The sequence below is a fragment of the Pelodiscus sinensis genome, chromosome 32, assembly GCF_052426305.1.
Source record: "Pelodiscus sinensis isolate ZL-2025 chromosome 32, ASM5242630v1, whole genome shotgun sequence".
Lineage (NCBI taxonomy): Eukaryota > Metazoa > Chordata > Testudines > Trionychidae > Pelodiscus > Pelodiscus sinensis.
Window position 1 is genome coordinate 1,749,304 of NC_143083.1, and position 16,423 is coordinate 1,765,726.

The following is a 16,423-nucleotide window of genomic DNA, read 5'->3' on the forward strand; positions in this document are numbered from 1 at the left end:
GATCGGGGCCAGTGTAGACGCTCTTTTCCGGCTTTTCTAAAAGCCGGAAAAAAGCGGCGGACATTTTTATTTAAATGCCGCGGGGGATATTTAAATCCCCCGCGAATTTCCCTACTACGATAGCTGAAATTAACATGCCCCTTCCGGAAAAGGGGCCAGTGTAGACGTAGCCCCAGTGTCTGAACCACTAAATGTCCTCCCTCCCTTAATCAAATCTGTATAATCAAAGAATAACTGATGGCACAAAGCCATAAGGGAGCTTTTCCAATTCGTATTGGCACATCAGGTAATTTTCACTTAGGAAAAGCTGGAGGTGTTTTTCCTATTGTGAAATGTACCTAGGACTCTGATTCTGCAAGCACACTCATGCTTCACTGTACTGCCACAAGTACTCCCACTGCAGTGGGCTCAAGCAGGTGTGTGCTTGTAGGCTAGGGGCGCCAGTCTCCATAGAACAAGGTTGCACTACACCTTACTCTTCCCTGCCCCTAATTGTACATAACGGGGTACAGTCTACTCATCAAGGAATACAGAAGCTAATTAGAAGTCACTTGTGACAGGCCAGGCGTGGCCTGCACTAACACTGGCAAGAGGGCGAGGAGGCGCACTGCGGCAGGCGCACAGCCGGAACGCTGGCCCACCGATCCCCGCACTGAGCGGGGCAAACTGGCGCCGGGAGGGGATGCCTGCCGGTGGCAAGTGGCGGACTACCACCCATCCCTCTCGGCACACCACAACGTAACCCCACCCCAGGGACCCGACGCTTTGTGCGTGGGGACGTCGGGAGAGGGACGAAGGAGGGCAGAACAGGCCCTGGCGAGGGCTTCAAAAAGCGCCCAGAGAGCAGGAGGCAGGGGAGGACCATGGGGCAGCGGTTCCTTCCCCCACGTTTGAGGCAGGAGTACTGGACCCCAGAGAGCTGCGGCGAGGAGCCCGGGACCCCTGTCGGAGCGGTAGGTCCCTTGGTGCCAGGACAAGAGGCCCTCAGACTGAGGGAGGTTAGGAAGCAGCCCGGAGCAGAGTGCTTTTGACGCCCATGGTCTGACGTGTTACAGGGTGGGACCCCGTCAGTCGGATAAGGGTTGTTCGCGAACCCCAAAGGGCCCCGGACTGGGACCCAGTGGAGAGGGAGGGCCAGGGTCCCCCTAGTCCCCACACTCATTGTCTCCCACTCACACATTGACCTGATACCAAACTAAGGAATCTTGGGAGGGGTGGATGCCCTGGTGGTACTTGGGTAAAGAATACGGACCCCCTGGGAGGGGCTGAAGGGCCACGGGATACCCCAGACGGTGGACTCGCTGTGCTCCGCTCAACCCGGGAAGGGGGAGTGGGGAGTTCGCACCCCAATGACCGCCATGCCCCAGGTCTCCTAGATGGTGTGTTCGTTGGGGCTCACCCCTGCGACAGAGTGAGAGCTTGCTCCCGGACCCAAATCCGTCACATCACTTAAGAGTTTTATGCTGCTTAAACTTAAGCAAGTGTGATGGGGAGCTCGCTCCATACTAGCCAAGCAAGGGTCAATGAAACTGAGAAAGAGGCAAATTTACTGCATAGGCCACAGTGGAGAGGAACTAGGTAACCATAGAATGATGATGGAGAACAGCTGAGAAGGAAGTAACAGGGTTGGTGGTACAAAGCCAGGAATTGGCCACAGGAAAAGGCTGTGGTGAAGGAGCCTATACAGGCTCTCAGGCTTGCACGCAGGAATTTCTGTGTGTGGGCGTGCAAGGTGTGGGAGGGGCGCGTGGCTGCCCAGCCCTGCCCTAGCCCACCCCTGCTCCTGGGGAAGGATGGGGTAATCAGCCCCAGCCTTACCTGGCCCAGAGCTGGGGCAATGCGCTAAGCATGTTAAATGTCAAGTAATTTACTAGTTGAGTAGTCGATGGAATTACCCTCGACTAGTTGATAGGCACTTCCACATTCCTCCTTTGAAATATACAAGAGTACCTGCTGGGCCCCTACTGGGCTCTTGTACATTTCAAAGGAGGAATGCGGAACTCTGCATGCAGCCCGGGCCAGCTAGTCCCACTGACTCCAGGCTGCACAGCGGGGGCCCAGCGTGGGCTCTTGTGCATTTCAAAGCAGAAGTGCCCTCGTGGAGCCCAGGGTCAGTGGGGCACTCAGAGTCTCCTGCTGACCCCACGCTCCATCCTGCGCTGCTGCTTTGAAATGCCATGTGGAGCCTGGGCTCCGAGCGGCATTTCCCCAAAACCCGGTTTCAGCTGGGGATTCCCAACAAACAAACGCCACAGCAGTATTTCAAAGTAGCACAGCATGGAGCTGAGCCCGGGCTCAGCTGTGCAGCGCTGCTTTGAAACGCCGAGGCAATGTATCTTTTTCCGCTTTTCTTTTGAAAGAGACTTTTCTGAAATTTGCCCTGTCTACATGGGACCAGATTTCAGAAAAACCTCCACTTTTGACACATCCCTTCTTCCTCATACAATGAGGATTCCAGGGATGGTGAAAGAATGTGTCTGCTTTTTCAGACATAGCCTTATATTCAAAGCATGCACCAGTTAACCACTTACCAGGTAAGCATAACCCAGATTAGACTGATGCTTACTGGATAACCTGTTACCATTTAACCCTTCACCTCCCTACTCACCAGCAGGGAGTAGAAATACTCTTGCTGAAAGGTTGCAATGTCATACAATTTGATTTCCTAGAATCCAGAAATCTAATACACATTAAGCAAATACAGAGCTAGACAAAGCAGGCAGCAGAGGTGGCTTGCCAACTGCTGAATATGATTGTAAGCAGGGGGGCTACATCTACACTGGCATGATTTTCCGGAAATGCTTTTAACGGAAAAGTTTTCCATTAGAAGCATTTTTGGAAAAGCGCGTCTAGATTGGCAGGATGCTTTTCCGCAAAAAAGTCCCGATCGCCATTTTCGCGATCGGGGCTTTTTTGCGGACAACAAATCTCTGCTGTCTACACTGGCCCTTTTGTGCAAAAGTTTTTTGGAAAAAGACTTTTGCCCGAACGGGAGCAGCATAGTATTTCCGCAAAAGCACTGACAATCTTACATGAGATCGTCAGTGCTTTTCCGGAAATTCAAGTGGCCAGTGTAGACAGCTGGCAAGTTTTTCCGGAAAAGCGGCTGCTTTTCTGGAAAAAGTGGCCAGTCTAGATACAGCCAGGCTGAATTACTGCTTGCTATCAGCCAGCTAAAAGGAGAGAGCTGCCCTGGGGGTGGATATGCTCACTCCAATTGTTTAGCTCTGCAAGATAATTAACTGTTAACTGTTGATATGTAAATACAGCTCATGCCAGGAGGGGGAAGGAATCCGAGGTGTGGTTATGTAAATCCAATTCAGCCAGGGCTGATGGAGGATCAGTGTTGGAATGGAATGTGATGTACTGTAGCTAATTTGGGGTTGTTGTGGGGGTCACAAATCATGCTACCCCTAAATGTGGGAACTGTAAAATAGGACACCAGTGCTTGCAGGAGAGACACCATCACTGTAAGAGGTCTCAGAGGAACAAGTCTCTCCCCTTCCAGAGTTGAGTGGACTGAGTTGGGGGAGGGGGGAAGGGCTAGAGTCAGCCTGCTTCATGCCTGCTAGGTATGAGCTGTAAGACTGGCTCAACTTGCCTCGTTCCCCCTTGTTTTAAGGATAGACCTAAAGCAGACTCCATGAGGAGTTTTTTTGCTAGTCCAGTGGAAGCTGGAATCTTTTGCCAGCCTAGGTGGTGGCTAAAGAGTTGAAATCACAAAGGCTGTGTCTAGACTGGCATGATTTTGCGCAAATACTTTTAATGGACAAGATTTTCTGTTAAAAGTATTTGCGCAAGAGCGCATCTATACTGGCATGTGCCTTTGCGCAAAAGATTTGCTTTTGTGCAAAAGCATCCGTGCCAGTGTAGACATTCTCTTGTGCAAGAAAGCGCCAATGGCCATTTTAGCCATCGGGCTTTCTTGCGCAAGAAATTAACTTGGCTGTCGACACTGGCCCTCTTGTGCAAGAAACGACCGCTTTTGCGCAAAATCTTGCCAGTCTAGACGCAGCCTAAGAGCTGAAGTCACTGGTTTGGCCTGGAGCCAGACCCATTGTAGCCTGCGGAGCGGCTGGCAGGAATGACCAGCGGGCAGCAGGGGCAGCACACAGGTGGAATCACATCAGGCTCTATGAAGGAAGTCATGAGAGTGATGTGTCTGGGTCTGCACTGACTGGACAGAGCTGTAAGTGGGGCGTTTGAGGTGGGGTATGGGGAAAGTTTGGGTAGCTGAATGGAACCCTTATCTTGCTGGACTACTGAGCCTGAGAGGCAAGACATTGCTCAATCCATTTGAGCTGGGACGGTTACTCATGAGGAGTTATGAACTCTGTTCATGGTATTTTCCCAAGTTAATGCAGGTCACTTCTCTCTCTCTCTTTCATTAAAAGTTTATTTTCTACACTCAGACTTTGTGCTTGCGAGTGGGGAAGCATTGCCTCTCAGAGATGTCCAGGGGTGTGTGAATTTCCCAGGCTACTGGTTGGGGGCTCGAGCCGGTTCTGTGTGAGATGGACCCCTAGATATTGAACCTGGCCCTGGTTGCTGCCGGCCCTATCCGGTAGAAGGGTTACATGATTTTTATGGACAGTATAGAAAAAATTAGGAACAACCAATCTTTCTTAGACCTATATTCTTGCATAAAATGAAGATGGCTCAAAAGAATAAAAATAAACAACATTCCACATGCATGGGAATGTAAAAAGGATTTTAAAAAGCCACTAACCATGTAACTGATTCAAATTCAATTGGTTACACTGTTAAACACTCCTTGCTCTGCTGGCCCTGCAGGCTGCTGGCACTGCCAGTCCCCCAGGCTCCAGGTAGCTGCTGGTCCCACAGGATCCCAGCTGCTGCCATAGCCAAGAATTGCCAGCAGTGGCTGGGTGTTTAACTGATAAGGTTAACCAATAAGCTAATGCTTATGCTTAACCGATTAAACCCTTACATCCCTAATATGGAGACAATTCCCCTGTCCCAAACCATCCTTCCTCTAGGCCCTTCTCCCACCCTGAGAGGAGAGATCCATGAGCCGCTTGCCCAGCTGGGACTAGAGGCTGTCACCAGTGACAGGACTTACTGGTAGCAATGTAAAAACCTGTTTAAAGAGTTAACCAGTTAAAGTTAAATTAACTCGTTACATTTAACTGGCTACCGGGATCCGGTGGGCCTGGCTAGGCTGGAGCACCCTCTAGCTCGGCCAGGCTGCCAGTTAACCACTTACCAGATAGGCATCACCCAGTAAGAGTGATGCTTACTGGGTAATCGGTTAACCATTTAACTCTTTCCATCCCTACTCACTGGCAGGGAACCTGTGGGAGGCTGCTGTGCCTGGTCCACTGTACCCTGTCTCCTATGTCCCTGCAGTCACAAAAAGTTGCTGGTGTGCACACTAGTGATGTGGAAGAAGAGTCCAAAGCTGGAGTCAGAGAAGAGCTGCCCCTGCCAGTCAGCACTGGCCAGATTGCCCCTCTCCGCCACTGCCCTGGGAACTATAAAGTTCCTGGAGTTGTCCCACTATGCAGAGCTTGCCCTGGACCAAGTGGACAGAACTCCTCAGCTCCATTACAAAGCTTGGTGTGTTTTTACTGATATCTAAAAGTTTGTATGGATTTTACATGCAGGGCCAACCTCAGCAGAGAGGCACAACTCACCCGCTCCTTGCATCAGACTGGCTCTTTTGTGCACTCACTGCTGAGGATCAGAATGCACACTTCCCTCAGCACCTTCCCCTCCCCCCTCCCCAAAAAAAAACCCTTAGAATTTAAAGTGACACCTTATTTTAACAAGTTTTTGGTACACACCAGCTAACATATTAAAATCACAACTGCCTTCCTAGTCTTCTCTAGGATGTGACCATTGGTTAACACATTAAAACACACTTTTCTTTTTCTCATCATGAAGACAACACTAAGAATAAAATCTGAGGCGGGGCAGATCTCTACACTAGATGGTGCCGTTGTAAGGGGAACAGAGATGAGCCGCCAGTAGTCTGCCCAAGTCCAGGGCTCATGTGACTTGAAAACAGGATAAAAGGGGGCAGAAGTGATTTCATGTAAATTTCCTGCCACGTCTCTCTATTTACAGGGTGGGTGGGAGAGGATAGGGTGGTATATGCAGGTTCCTTTGCAAGATCAACACATCCTGCATGCAGAGGAGAACACTAGTACTACCTGCCGTGTGCAGCCCTGACATTCATAGGCACTTGTATTTGTGACATCATCTTCCTGATGCCACGTACCATCCTGCCTCACTGGCATCATGAGGGTACCCCGTGTGCAATGGGGTTAGGACAGTCACTTCAGGGTGACAATTCTGTTGTTGTGAGGATAGCCCAGGTCAGAGTGGTCCGTGGGGAGTAAGAATGTAAAGTCCCATTTAATCAGTTAACAGTTTAAACATTAGGCTAAACCAGTTATCTGATTAAGTGAGATCCCGGGCAGGGGACTGTTCTAGTCCAGTTGGAGCCAGCCCCCAGACCACAGGGTTGCCTGCTGCCTCCCATCCTGGCATGCATCATGGTGGGCTTGGAGGAGCCCTCTGCTCTTGGCAGATTGGGGGCTGCTACCAGGGTCACCATTTCAGATTTGGGGGGAGGCGACCCATAGGTCATGCCATGATGAGAGGCGGAGAGTGAAAGTATGGGGGTGCAGAGTGAGGTCAGAGACTGCAGCAGTGTTACTGAGCATGCTCAGTACAAGCCAAGCACCAAATGGGGAGGGCGGAATCCCCCCCCCTTTAAACACATGCATCATCTGTTTCCAGGGCTACCAAGGTACTGGAAAACTCTAATTTTTTGGCAGTTAGCTGACAGGAGCACTATATCTAATTCCTATATAAAGAAAGATAACTAAATAAATATTAGAACCACTCAGCTCTAACACTTACATATTCTGAGATCTTGTGGAAAATCACTTACAGGACACTGGAAAAACTTAAAAACCAACAAATAGTCTTGCAGCACCTTAGAGACTAATAAAACATGTAGACGGTATCATGAGCCTTTGCAGGCACAACCTACTTCTTCAGATGAATGGAGTTTAAGGGGTTCAGTTTTCAAATAAATAGCACAGAGAAGGGTTAGGGGAGAGAAGGAAAAAGCCCCCAACTTACATCCAGTTAAAAGTATGTAATGGAAAAGTTTTTCCGTTAAAAGTATTTGCGCAAGAGATTAGCTTTTGCGCAAAAGCATCAGTGCCAGTGTAGACGCTCTCTTGAACAAGAAAGCTCAGATGGCCATTTTAGCCATTGGGCTTTCTTGCACAAGAAATTAACTTGGCTGTCTACAACTGGCCCTCTTGCGCAAGAATACTTAGGGAATACTAAGTTAGGCAAGAATACTGAACAGGAGCGTCGGAGTATTTGCGCAAGAACCACTGATTTTGTACAGTAGAAAGTCAGTGTTCTTGCACAAATACTCGTGGCCAGTGTAGACAGGCGGCAAGATTTTGCACAAAAGTGACTGCTTTTGCGCAAAATCTTGCCAGTCTAGACGTACCCGTGAAGTATTCTCTTCCAGAGCAGGGGGCGGTGTATTACTTTGCTAATCAGCTGAATGCTGTTGGAATCTCTCCTGAGTGGCACACAAGTGCTCAGCTTGCAGAGGACACTGGTAACAACATAAGACTCTTAGCTACATCTAGACTGGCATGATTTTCCGGAAATGCTTTTAACGGAAAAGTTTTCCGTCAAAAGCATTTTCGGAAAAGAGCATCTAAATTGGCACGGACGCTTTTCTGCAAAAGCACTTTTCGCGATCGGGGCTTTTTTGCGCAAAACAAATCTCAGCTGTCTACACTGGCCCTTTTGCACAAAAGTTTTGCACAAAAGGGACTTTTGCCCAAACGGGAGCAGCATAGTATTTCTGCAAGAAGCACTGATTTCTTACAGTAGGAAGTCAGTGCTTTTGCAGAAATTCAAGCGGCCAGTGTAGACAGCTGGCAAGTTTTTCCGAATAAGCGGCTGATTTTCCGGAAAAATTGGCCAGTCTAGACACAGCCTTAAAGCCTGTGTATCAAGGCAAAAGAAGAGGAGATTAGGGGTGTTAAATATTGGTTAATTGAATAGTCGAATAACCTCATGAATTCTTATCGGTTAGTGGACTAGTCTGTAGTCCCCAAGGGCAGAGCCAGCAGCCAGTGCACTCCGGCTTCACTCGCGAGGAGTCCTCTGCCTTTCCGTGGGGTGCCAGGCTGGAGCTGGTCCATCAGCTCCCCTCGCGCACTGACTGCCAGTTGCCTTGAGCTGCTGCCTGGCCCCAGGGCAAGCCAGGAGTGAGCAGGGCTGCTGGCCAGCCGGCTGACATTACTGGCAAGGGCGGGGGAGGGAAACGCTGTCGTCTAGCATTAACCTGTCAGCTTTTGCTTATCGGTCAGTCGGCTACATTCTTACATGGGGGGAGGGGGAGCTGCACCCACAACCCCCCCCCCCCCCGCGCTGGTAAACCTGGGGGGCTGAAAGGTGCTAACGAGCCGGCCCTGTGCAGAGCCCCCCCCCCCCAGCCGGGCCTGGGCGTAGCCACCTGCCCAGCGCAGGAAGGGGGGCACCGACCCCTCCCCCAATGACAGGGGCCAGCGCGGCTGCCCGTGTTGCCATGGTGACCTGGCAGGCCCGCCCCCACTGCTGCCGGGCTAGAGCCATTCACCCTGCTCTGAGGACACACGGGGAGGGGCCGCTCGCCCCGCCCCTCTCTGTTTCCTGTCCCCTCAGGCGTGGGAACAAGTGCAGGAGCGACTCTCCGTCGCTCTTCTCTATGGTTTGCGACTCCCAATCCCGCTCCTTCCGGTTACAAGCGGCCGCCTAGCTGCGCTCTATGGTTTCCCCTCCCCCTCCCCATGTAGCCCTCCGGAGCCGCGTGGGTGGTGGTGTCCGGGGCCCTTCTAGCCCTACATCCGGCCGTCTCTATGATCTTCCGCCTTCAGGGCCCACAGCGGCGCCTCTAGCCGCCGCACTCCCGGCTCTATGGTCCGCGCCGCTCGGCGCGCTTCCCAATCTCCTCAGCGCCGGCGTCGCTGCTGCTGCTGCTGGCAGCCGGGGCCGGGGCCTCCCCCCTCTGCGCGGCCATGGAGCTGGAGGTGCCGGACGATGCGGAGAGCGCGGCAGCCGCCGAGGCCGGAGCCGTCTCGCCGGAGGCGGGATGGGGGGGCCCGGACTCGGCAGGAGGTGACCAGGCTGCGGACGGGGGGGGGCGCGATCCCTGTCAGCCCCCGGGCACGGCCCGCCTGGGCGGAGCGCCCGCTGTGCCCGCGCGGGGGGGGGGCGGGGCTCTGCCGTCCCGGGACAGGCCGCGCTCCCCGGGCAACGCCCCTCCCCCATAGGGGCTGCGGGGCGCCTCCCGAGCCAGCCCTGCTGCGCTTGCGCCGCCCGCGAGGGGCAGCCGGGGGCGGGGCGCGCGCGGGGCAGCGCGGGGCGAGGGGACAGAAGGGCTGCCCCTGGGGCCGGGGAGTGCCGTGCTCCCCGGGCGGGCGGGAGCCCGCTGCTTGCAGTAGGCAGTCAGGAATGGGGCCTTGTCCCAGGAGAGCGGGGCACAGGCTCTCAGTCGCCCCCAGCACGATGGACGAGGTGCACCCAATAGGCTTCCTCTGCTGAATGGAGCTGCTGGGAGAGCAACAACGTGCAGGGTCTCAGGGGAAAAACATACTCTTCTTCCAACCAAAGACTAGCGAGCCCGGGTCTGGTGACAGCTGAGGTGTATCAGTGCCGAAGTTAATTGGCTTTTCTCCACCCTGCTATCCCTATATCTCTGCGTATCCTCGCAATGCCCCTGTACAATAAGAGAACCATTAACCTCATTTTACAGGCGGTGGGGCATTTAAATGGCTTGTCCAGCGAGCACAGCTGAGCCAGGGACTTCGTGTTTGATTCCTGTGCTACAACGCCACAACTTTCTCTGAGAAGTGCAGTTCAGTTGGGTCTGTTCCTTTTGTGTTCTCTGTTCCTTGGATCAAAGACCACAAAGTGGTGTGTGTTTTTTTTTGTTTTATTTTGCTCTGTGGGATGGGAGGGGCCGTGTCTCTCACATCCCTGGTCTTCATTGCTTTCCCCAGCTATTCACACTCTTCCTATGATCTCTTTCATGTACCCCTTATAAATTGTGAGAATCTTTTCCAGTTAAAGAAAAGCAATATTTCTGTCACCTTCAGCTTATCCAAGGCAAGATCAGAAAGGCTGGAAACATACTAATTAGTAGGCCTGACTATTATTGATCATATGAAATGAATTTGGGAGTCTCAAACTGACAATCAGAATTATGTTGCTGGGCAAATCCCTGTTCATCTGCGCTTGCTCACTGAATTACAGTTCATTATAACTACAATTTTTAGGTTCACTTTTGCATATGACTGTAGTGCAGCCATTCTGGGTTAAGAAGACTACAAGGCTATGTCTACACATGCGGCTTCTTGCTCAAGTATGGCCGTTCTTGAGCAAGAATCCACAGAGCGTCCACACTGCCCGCCTGCTCTTGTATAAGGACACTTGCAGTATGGCGTGGTGAGAGAGGGCTTCTTGCGCAAGAGCTACGTTCTTTTTTTTAACAGGTGTAAGCCCTCCTGCGCAGGAGCTCAGCAGGGATTTCTTGCGCAAGAAGCCCCTATGGCTAAAATGGCCATCAGAGCTTTCCTGCGCAAGAGAGCGTCCACACTGCCATGGGCACTCTTGTGCAAAAGCACAGCTCGCACATGGCAGTGTGGACACTTTCTTGTGCAAGACTTCTTGCACAAGAACGTGCAAGAAGCTGCCAGTGTAGACATAACCCAAGTGTCATTGTGAGTCTCATTCAGAGAGATGCTGAGTATCCATGCGTCTCAACACTAAGTTTATTCATAGTGTTTAACTGAACCAATTAAATTGCCTGTTGCAACACAATGATTTATTTTTTTTAAGAGGCAGTATAACTTAAATAATCCAGTACGGAAGTCTGTAAGTCAGTGGGCAAGGACAGATGCACGGGGATTTTTTTTAGCAACATGTTTCTGATCTTGCCTTAGCTGGGAGATGCTTATCTGGGCAGCTCCCAGCCAGCAGGTTCCTTATTTAGGTTCCCTGCCTTCCACACTCTGTAGGTGCTTAGAGCTGATGCAAGGGCCATGTTTACTGCTCTGAACTCAACACTGTGAGCCTGGGGAATGAGAGGGGAAGGGGTCCTGCAAACAGGCAGCTGCTGTTGGCTGGAAATGAGTCAATGGAGCTACTGGGGGAAGAGCAGCGTGAGAACACTCCCCTCCCCGTCTCTCAGCATTCAGAGATGCTGACATGGCCCGCAGCTGACTTTACTGAGTGCAGGGTGGAGTGGGCAGGGGGTTGGTGAGGCTGCTGCATGCCGGATCTGGTGGCTTGGTGGGCCGGATGCAGCCCATGGACCATATTTTGCCCAGCCCTGCTTGAGAAATTCTCCAGTTTATTCTAGGTGTCCTTTTCTGGAACACCGTGTGAGGCTTGTTTAGCAAGATGCAGTGCAGGCAAGCAGCAGGATTTATGGCTTTTGGCGATGAGTAGAAAAAGAAAAGTGTCTAGCTGTTATGGCTTTAAAGAACACTCTGGAAATTGAATCACATGTAAACTGTTGTATCATCTTCTGGAGTCCACAGACAGTCTAGACCAGACAGCTGCATGCAGTTTTTACCAAGCAGCACTTGACGACTTTGCTGAGATTTGCTGCGATCATCAATTAAACTGGTGAAAATCCTAATATCTTCAGATGTCTGGTCTTGAGGAAAGCTCTGATAAGCAGCAGCTGTGGCAGGCCTTGGTGTTACTCAGGATGGAGTACCTGTCCCCAAAAAGTGGATGAAAAGGTAGAATGGCAGGGACATCATTCTCCCTTTATTAGCAACAGTCAGGCTGCTCTGAGAGAATGAGAAGAATCCAAAATCTCCCTGTTGTGAGTGGGGTTCAGATCATTGGAGACCCAACTGTACAATGACATTAGAAAAGATGGTGCCTCAAACAGGGACCAGAGGCATCATGCCTGTGGGAATCCCCGCAGTTTGGGGAGGTGGGCCTGAACTTTTCACACACCACACGGTATTTTTGTGATCTGTCTAGTTGTGTGATCGGTTTTTTTTCAAGTCTTGTCTCATCACTTATGATTCTTCAAAGCCAGACTTGGCAAAACACTAGAACTCTCTAGAGCAGGGGTTCCCAACCTTTTTGCTATTGGGGAACAGCAAACCCATTCACAAACTTGTGATGGACTGGCAACACTTTATTTGCAAATGATGAATATGCAGCTATACAAATAGAGTTACCGGTCCACCAAAAACCCAGCCCTGTGCCAGCCCTAATCCCTAGAGTCCCCCACCCCTCCAGTACCTCCCCGAACCCCCACTAACCCCAGAGTCCCCTGCATCCAACATCCCCAGTGCCAGCCCCTACCCTCCAGATGTCCCCAGTACCAGCCTCCTGTTTCCAGAGCCCCACTATACCTCCCCATGCCAGCCCCAGATGTTAGTGTCATCACCAGAGCCTCCCCAGTGTCAGCCCTACCCCCCCACTAGCTCAGCCTCCAGAGCCCCCCAGCACTAGCCCTGCCCCTGGAGCCCCCAGTGCTTGCTCTGCCCCCGTCACCTAGCCCTGCGCTGCTGACTGTATTGCAGCAGCTCTGGGGGCCAGGGCTGGGGAACACTGCCCAGTACCTCCCTATCCACCATGGCTGTTGGGAGCAGTGTGTCTTCCTAACCTCTCAGCCAACCAGTGCCACTCCATGCTCCTCCAGCTGCAGAAGAGTGCTTTATTGCCACTTCCCCACTGGCCTGCAATGGTGATCCATGGCCAACAGGAGCTGCAAGTCGGTGGCCGTGCTTGTACATAAAGCACTGGAGACCAGCTAGGGGCTACCCTAGTGAACTACATCCAGGCTGCATATTGCCTATTCTGGAGTTAGGGTGACGGCCACACACCGTCTTTTCCGAGCCATGGAAGAGTGCATCTGCAAATGGGAGAAGACCCTGCCCCTTCCCAGTACTGGTTGGCTGAGAGGCGAGGCAGGGTAGAACACACCTCTCCCAACCCGGCAGCCAGAGGTCCGTGGCCTGGCAGCAGGCCATTGCCCAGCTGTTGGGAACCGCTGTTCTAGAGCAGGGATGGGGAATCTTGTTTGGGTCAGAGGCCGCTGACACACAGAAAAGTATGTCGGGCTACACGCAGGTGGAAGCAAAACAAACACTCCCTCCCCCCAAAACCCTCGTTGATGTGAACCCTGCCTGAGAAGGAGAGAGACGCTCCCCACATTCTCCATACACACCAGAGCCTGTGGGGCCCAGTCTAGTAGATGTGTGTGGTTTTTTGGGTTTTTTTTTGTGCACCAGCCCCACAGTGGGATGGCGGGGAGCTGGAGCACCATCACAGGCTCCCCTGTGTGGGAGGAGCCTTGGGGGATGGATCCATGCAATCCAGGGGCTGCATTTGGCCCACGGACCTTAGGTTTTCCACCCCTGCGCTAGAGTTTAGAAGTGGGCAATAAGCAGCTTATGGGCCGGGTGCCACTTGTCAGGTTAAGCCCCTGGCAGGCCGTGGGTGCTTTATTTACCTGTGCGTTGGCAGGTACGGCTGTTTGCAGCTCCCGTTGGCCTTGGATTGCTGTTCCCAGCCACTGGGGTTGCAGGAAGTGATGTCCTGGAGCATTCCTCTTCCCCACTGGCCTGCAATGGTGATCCACGGCCAACAGGAGCTGCAAGTCGGTGGCCGTGCTTGTACATAAAGCACTGGAGACCAGCTAGGGGCTACCCCAGTGAACTACATCCAGGCTGCTTATTGCCTATTCTGGAGTTAGAGGGCGAGGCCTTTAGTTGATCTAATTCTGTTATCTGACTTGGTACAGTGCATCTCGCTGTCTGCTACTCCCCCTCTGGAGACACAAGTCTGTTCACTTTTAGCTCCTCACCCTCTCAGCCTCTGTGGACACTGAAGCTATAATACCAATACTTCGGGACTGGCAGTAGGGGTGCTGGTTAGAACAATATTACAATAAAGTGTTTGCTCATTGGTTGACCGTTTCTTCCTTTTGCCAGAGATAAAATCATAAGTAACTTCACGAGAGTTGTGGGAAACAATTTTATCTTGTCTCAGCCCTTTAATCTGTGCACAAGAAGTCTTCCTGCAGGCCAGCCTTTCCCAGTGGGGTGAAAAAGAAAAAAGGAGTGGCCATTCCCAGAATGGAAAGATTTTACCAACTTAAGGAAGAATCAGATATAAACATCGTCCCAGGAGCGGTGAAGATTAAAAGCCTGGTGGCGCAGTGCACACCCACTGCCCTTGGAAACATTGACAATTAAGGTTATGGTAGCTAGTCAGAAGACCCCTCCCAACTCATTACATTTTAAAGACCTTTTTTTGCAGTAACTTCTTAAGTGAGCCCAGTGCATAGTCTGTCCATTGGGAATTAGAACAAAGTCTTTGAACTAAATTTATAACTGTCTAAGCAAACTAATTGTTTCTTTAAATGAGACTGAGCGGGAGGATTTCTAGTGGGGGTTGAGAGCTGAGGAAGGCCAGTAAGAACTAAAGACTTTCCCTCTTAGCAATGGGTATTCTAGCCTCTCAAAATATTTTTGACTTGATATTTTTTTACTAGCATTTAGCTTAGCTGTAACTAGCTGTATGTAACAGCTAGTTGCATAATCCAGTACTACTACTGAACATATGCACAGCATGCCTCAAGTGGCACATAACCTGTATTCATTGCCCCATTTGGTATGCTGGTCAGATCATTAGCTTCCCTGTCTTAGGCCAAGTACTGATGTGGAGTGCTGAACCTAAACCCCCTACCTGAATCCAGGATTGATGGGACTTGGTGAATTGTGGCTGCTGTTCCGTTCAGGGAGCTCTCTTGTTAAAGGGCTCTGAAGAAGTCTTCCTTAGGGAATAATCTGAGACTGAGCTCAGATTGTTACTTGCACAATGATTCAAGCAATTCACTCATATGACCTATGTGCATCTGGCAAGAGCCCATAATCTGATCAAAATGTGAATTTTTCCCAAATACAGATCTTGTATTAAAAATTAAATCCAAATTACATTGCTAGCTCTCTTCATGAAAGCGTCTCTCAGCTGAAATAAATTAAATCCAGAAATAGATATGACATAGTCACGTGATATTCCGACAGAGGTTCAGGGTACTGTGCACATCAGGTGCTGCTTAAATCTTTGTCACTTCTTATTATTCCCATCTCTCTCTTTGGGCTGCTGAGCATATTGCTGCAGACCTGAATTAATTTGCAGGAGCCTGGCAGGTGCCTTTCTTCTGGCAGTGATGATGTTGCACTTGAATATTTTCTAAGAGGCTTGTTTTCCAGCACATGATTAGTTCCCATCTGTCTGTGCATGTGGGAACAAAGGGGAGTTCAAGATGTAATAGACTCGAAAGTCACATTTGTCTGAAAAGGTTGCTTCTTCTCTCGTCTCAAGTTAACTACAGCAGAGTCCACTAAATTGGTACATTGTCAATTTCACTGTGTTTTATTGTCTTGTTTTGTGCCTTCTCTTCCCACCTCCTGCTGTGTATTTACTGGTGGTTCAGCTTCAGGACCCTGTCTCGTATTCCTCGGATCCTTGCACTGAGCTGGGGAACAACAGGAGCTTAGAATCATTTTCTTCAATCCCATGACATTTTTATACTGGTGGGTTGTAATGGGAACTTGTTGGGTAATGGAGTCCCCTTTTGTTCTCTAAGTCCTTATGATGCTGGAGAATAGAAAACTTGGGTTCCAGGGAGCCCTTTTCTTTTCTACAAGCTGTCAAGCAGTGAGAGCTTGGGCAGGAACTGTAGGAGAAGAGTAGTACTTAAGTTCTCAGTTGTTTGTGGGGTCTGGGGAGGAGGTGAGAGATGCTTGGCCTTGCTATTCCTGCTGAAGATAGAGTTGGGAATGTATTACTGTAAATGGTCAATGGCTAAGCTGGGGCTGTCACTGTTACATGCAGGCTCCCACCCTGCTCCTGGGAAGCTGGCTGCTACCCCGTGTGACTGCCTCTGTATTAGAGGCAGCAACCGACTCCCCAGGTGTGGGGCCAGCAAGTGGGGGCCCAGTAGCTGTAACCACTGAAAAATTCAGCAATTATGCAGTTTCACAATTACCTGAATTTTAACATCCCTAGCTGAAGAAGCAAGTGCATGGAGGCAAGGGGTGTGTGTGAGCCCACATACGTTTGGACCTGTATACATATCAGTAAAGCACTGTCAAAATCCTGCCAATATTTTTTTTCATAAAGGAGTCTTTTCTTCAAAGGTGATGTGTATTGAAAGGGATTTTATCACAGTGTAATTTTAACAGTTCCGTTGACTCTGTCCTTTTAATTCCAATACAGAGCTTTCCCATGAGCTGCAACGTCTTGTTCCGGTCTCCATACAGCTGTGACTGTGAGAGCAGGACGTGCTCCACTCATAGCCGTGCACTCAATAGGCCCAAAGTATTGAGGTTGTTCA

At 50.8% G+C, this 16,423-nt stretch overlaps 1 protein-coding gene across 6 annotated transcripts in view; it reads left to right on the forward strand.

The window, feature by feature from the left end:
* The first annotated feature begins 8,883 nt into the window (after window positions 1-8,883).
* PIP5K1C (phosphatidylinositol-4-phosphate 5-kinase type 1 gamma) overlaps window positions 8,884-16,423 on the forward strand; it is a 72,243-nt gene continuing 64,703 nt past the window's right edge. For 5 of the 6 annotated variants that reach the window (XR_016348208.1, XR_016348211.1, XR_016348210.1 and 2 more), the window contains exon 1: window positions 8,887-9,165. Coding sequence is in view for 2 of the 6 variants with exons in the window: in XM_075903305.2 (XP_075759420.1) it covers window positions 9,066-9,165 (100 nt within the window). In the remaining 4 variants the exon portion in view is untranslated. Of the gene's footprint in view, window positions 9,166-16,423 lie in introns of all 6 variants that reach the window. The other variant, XM_089775015.1, reaches the window with a different exon arrangement.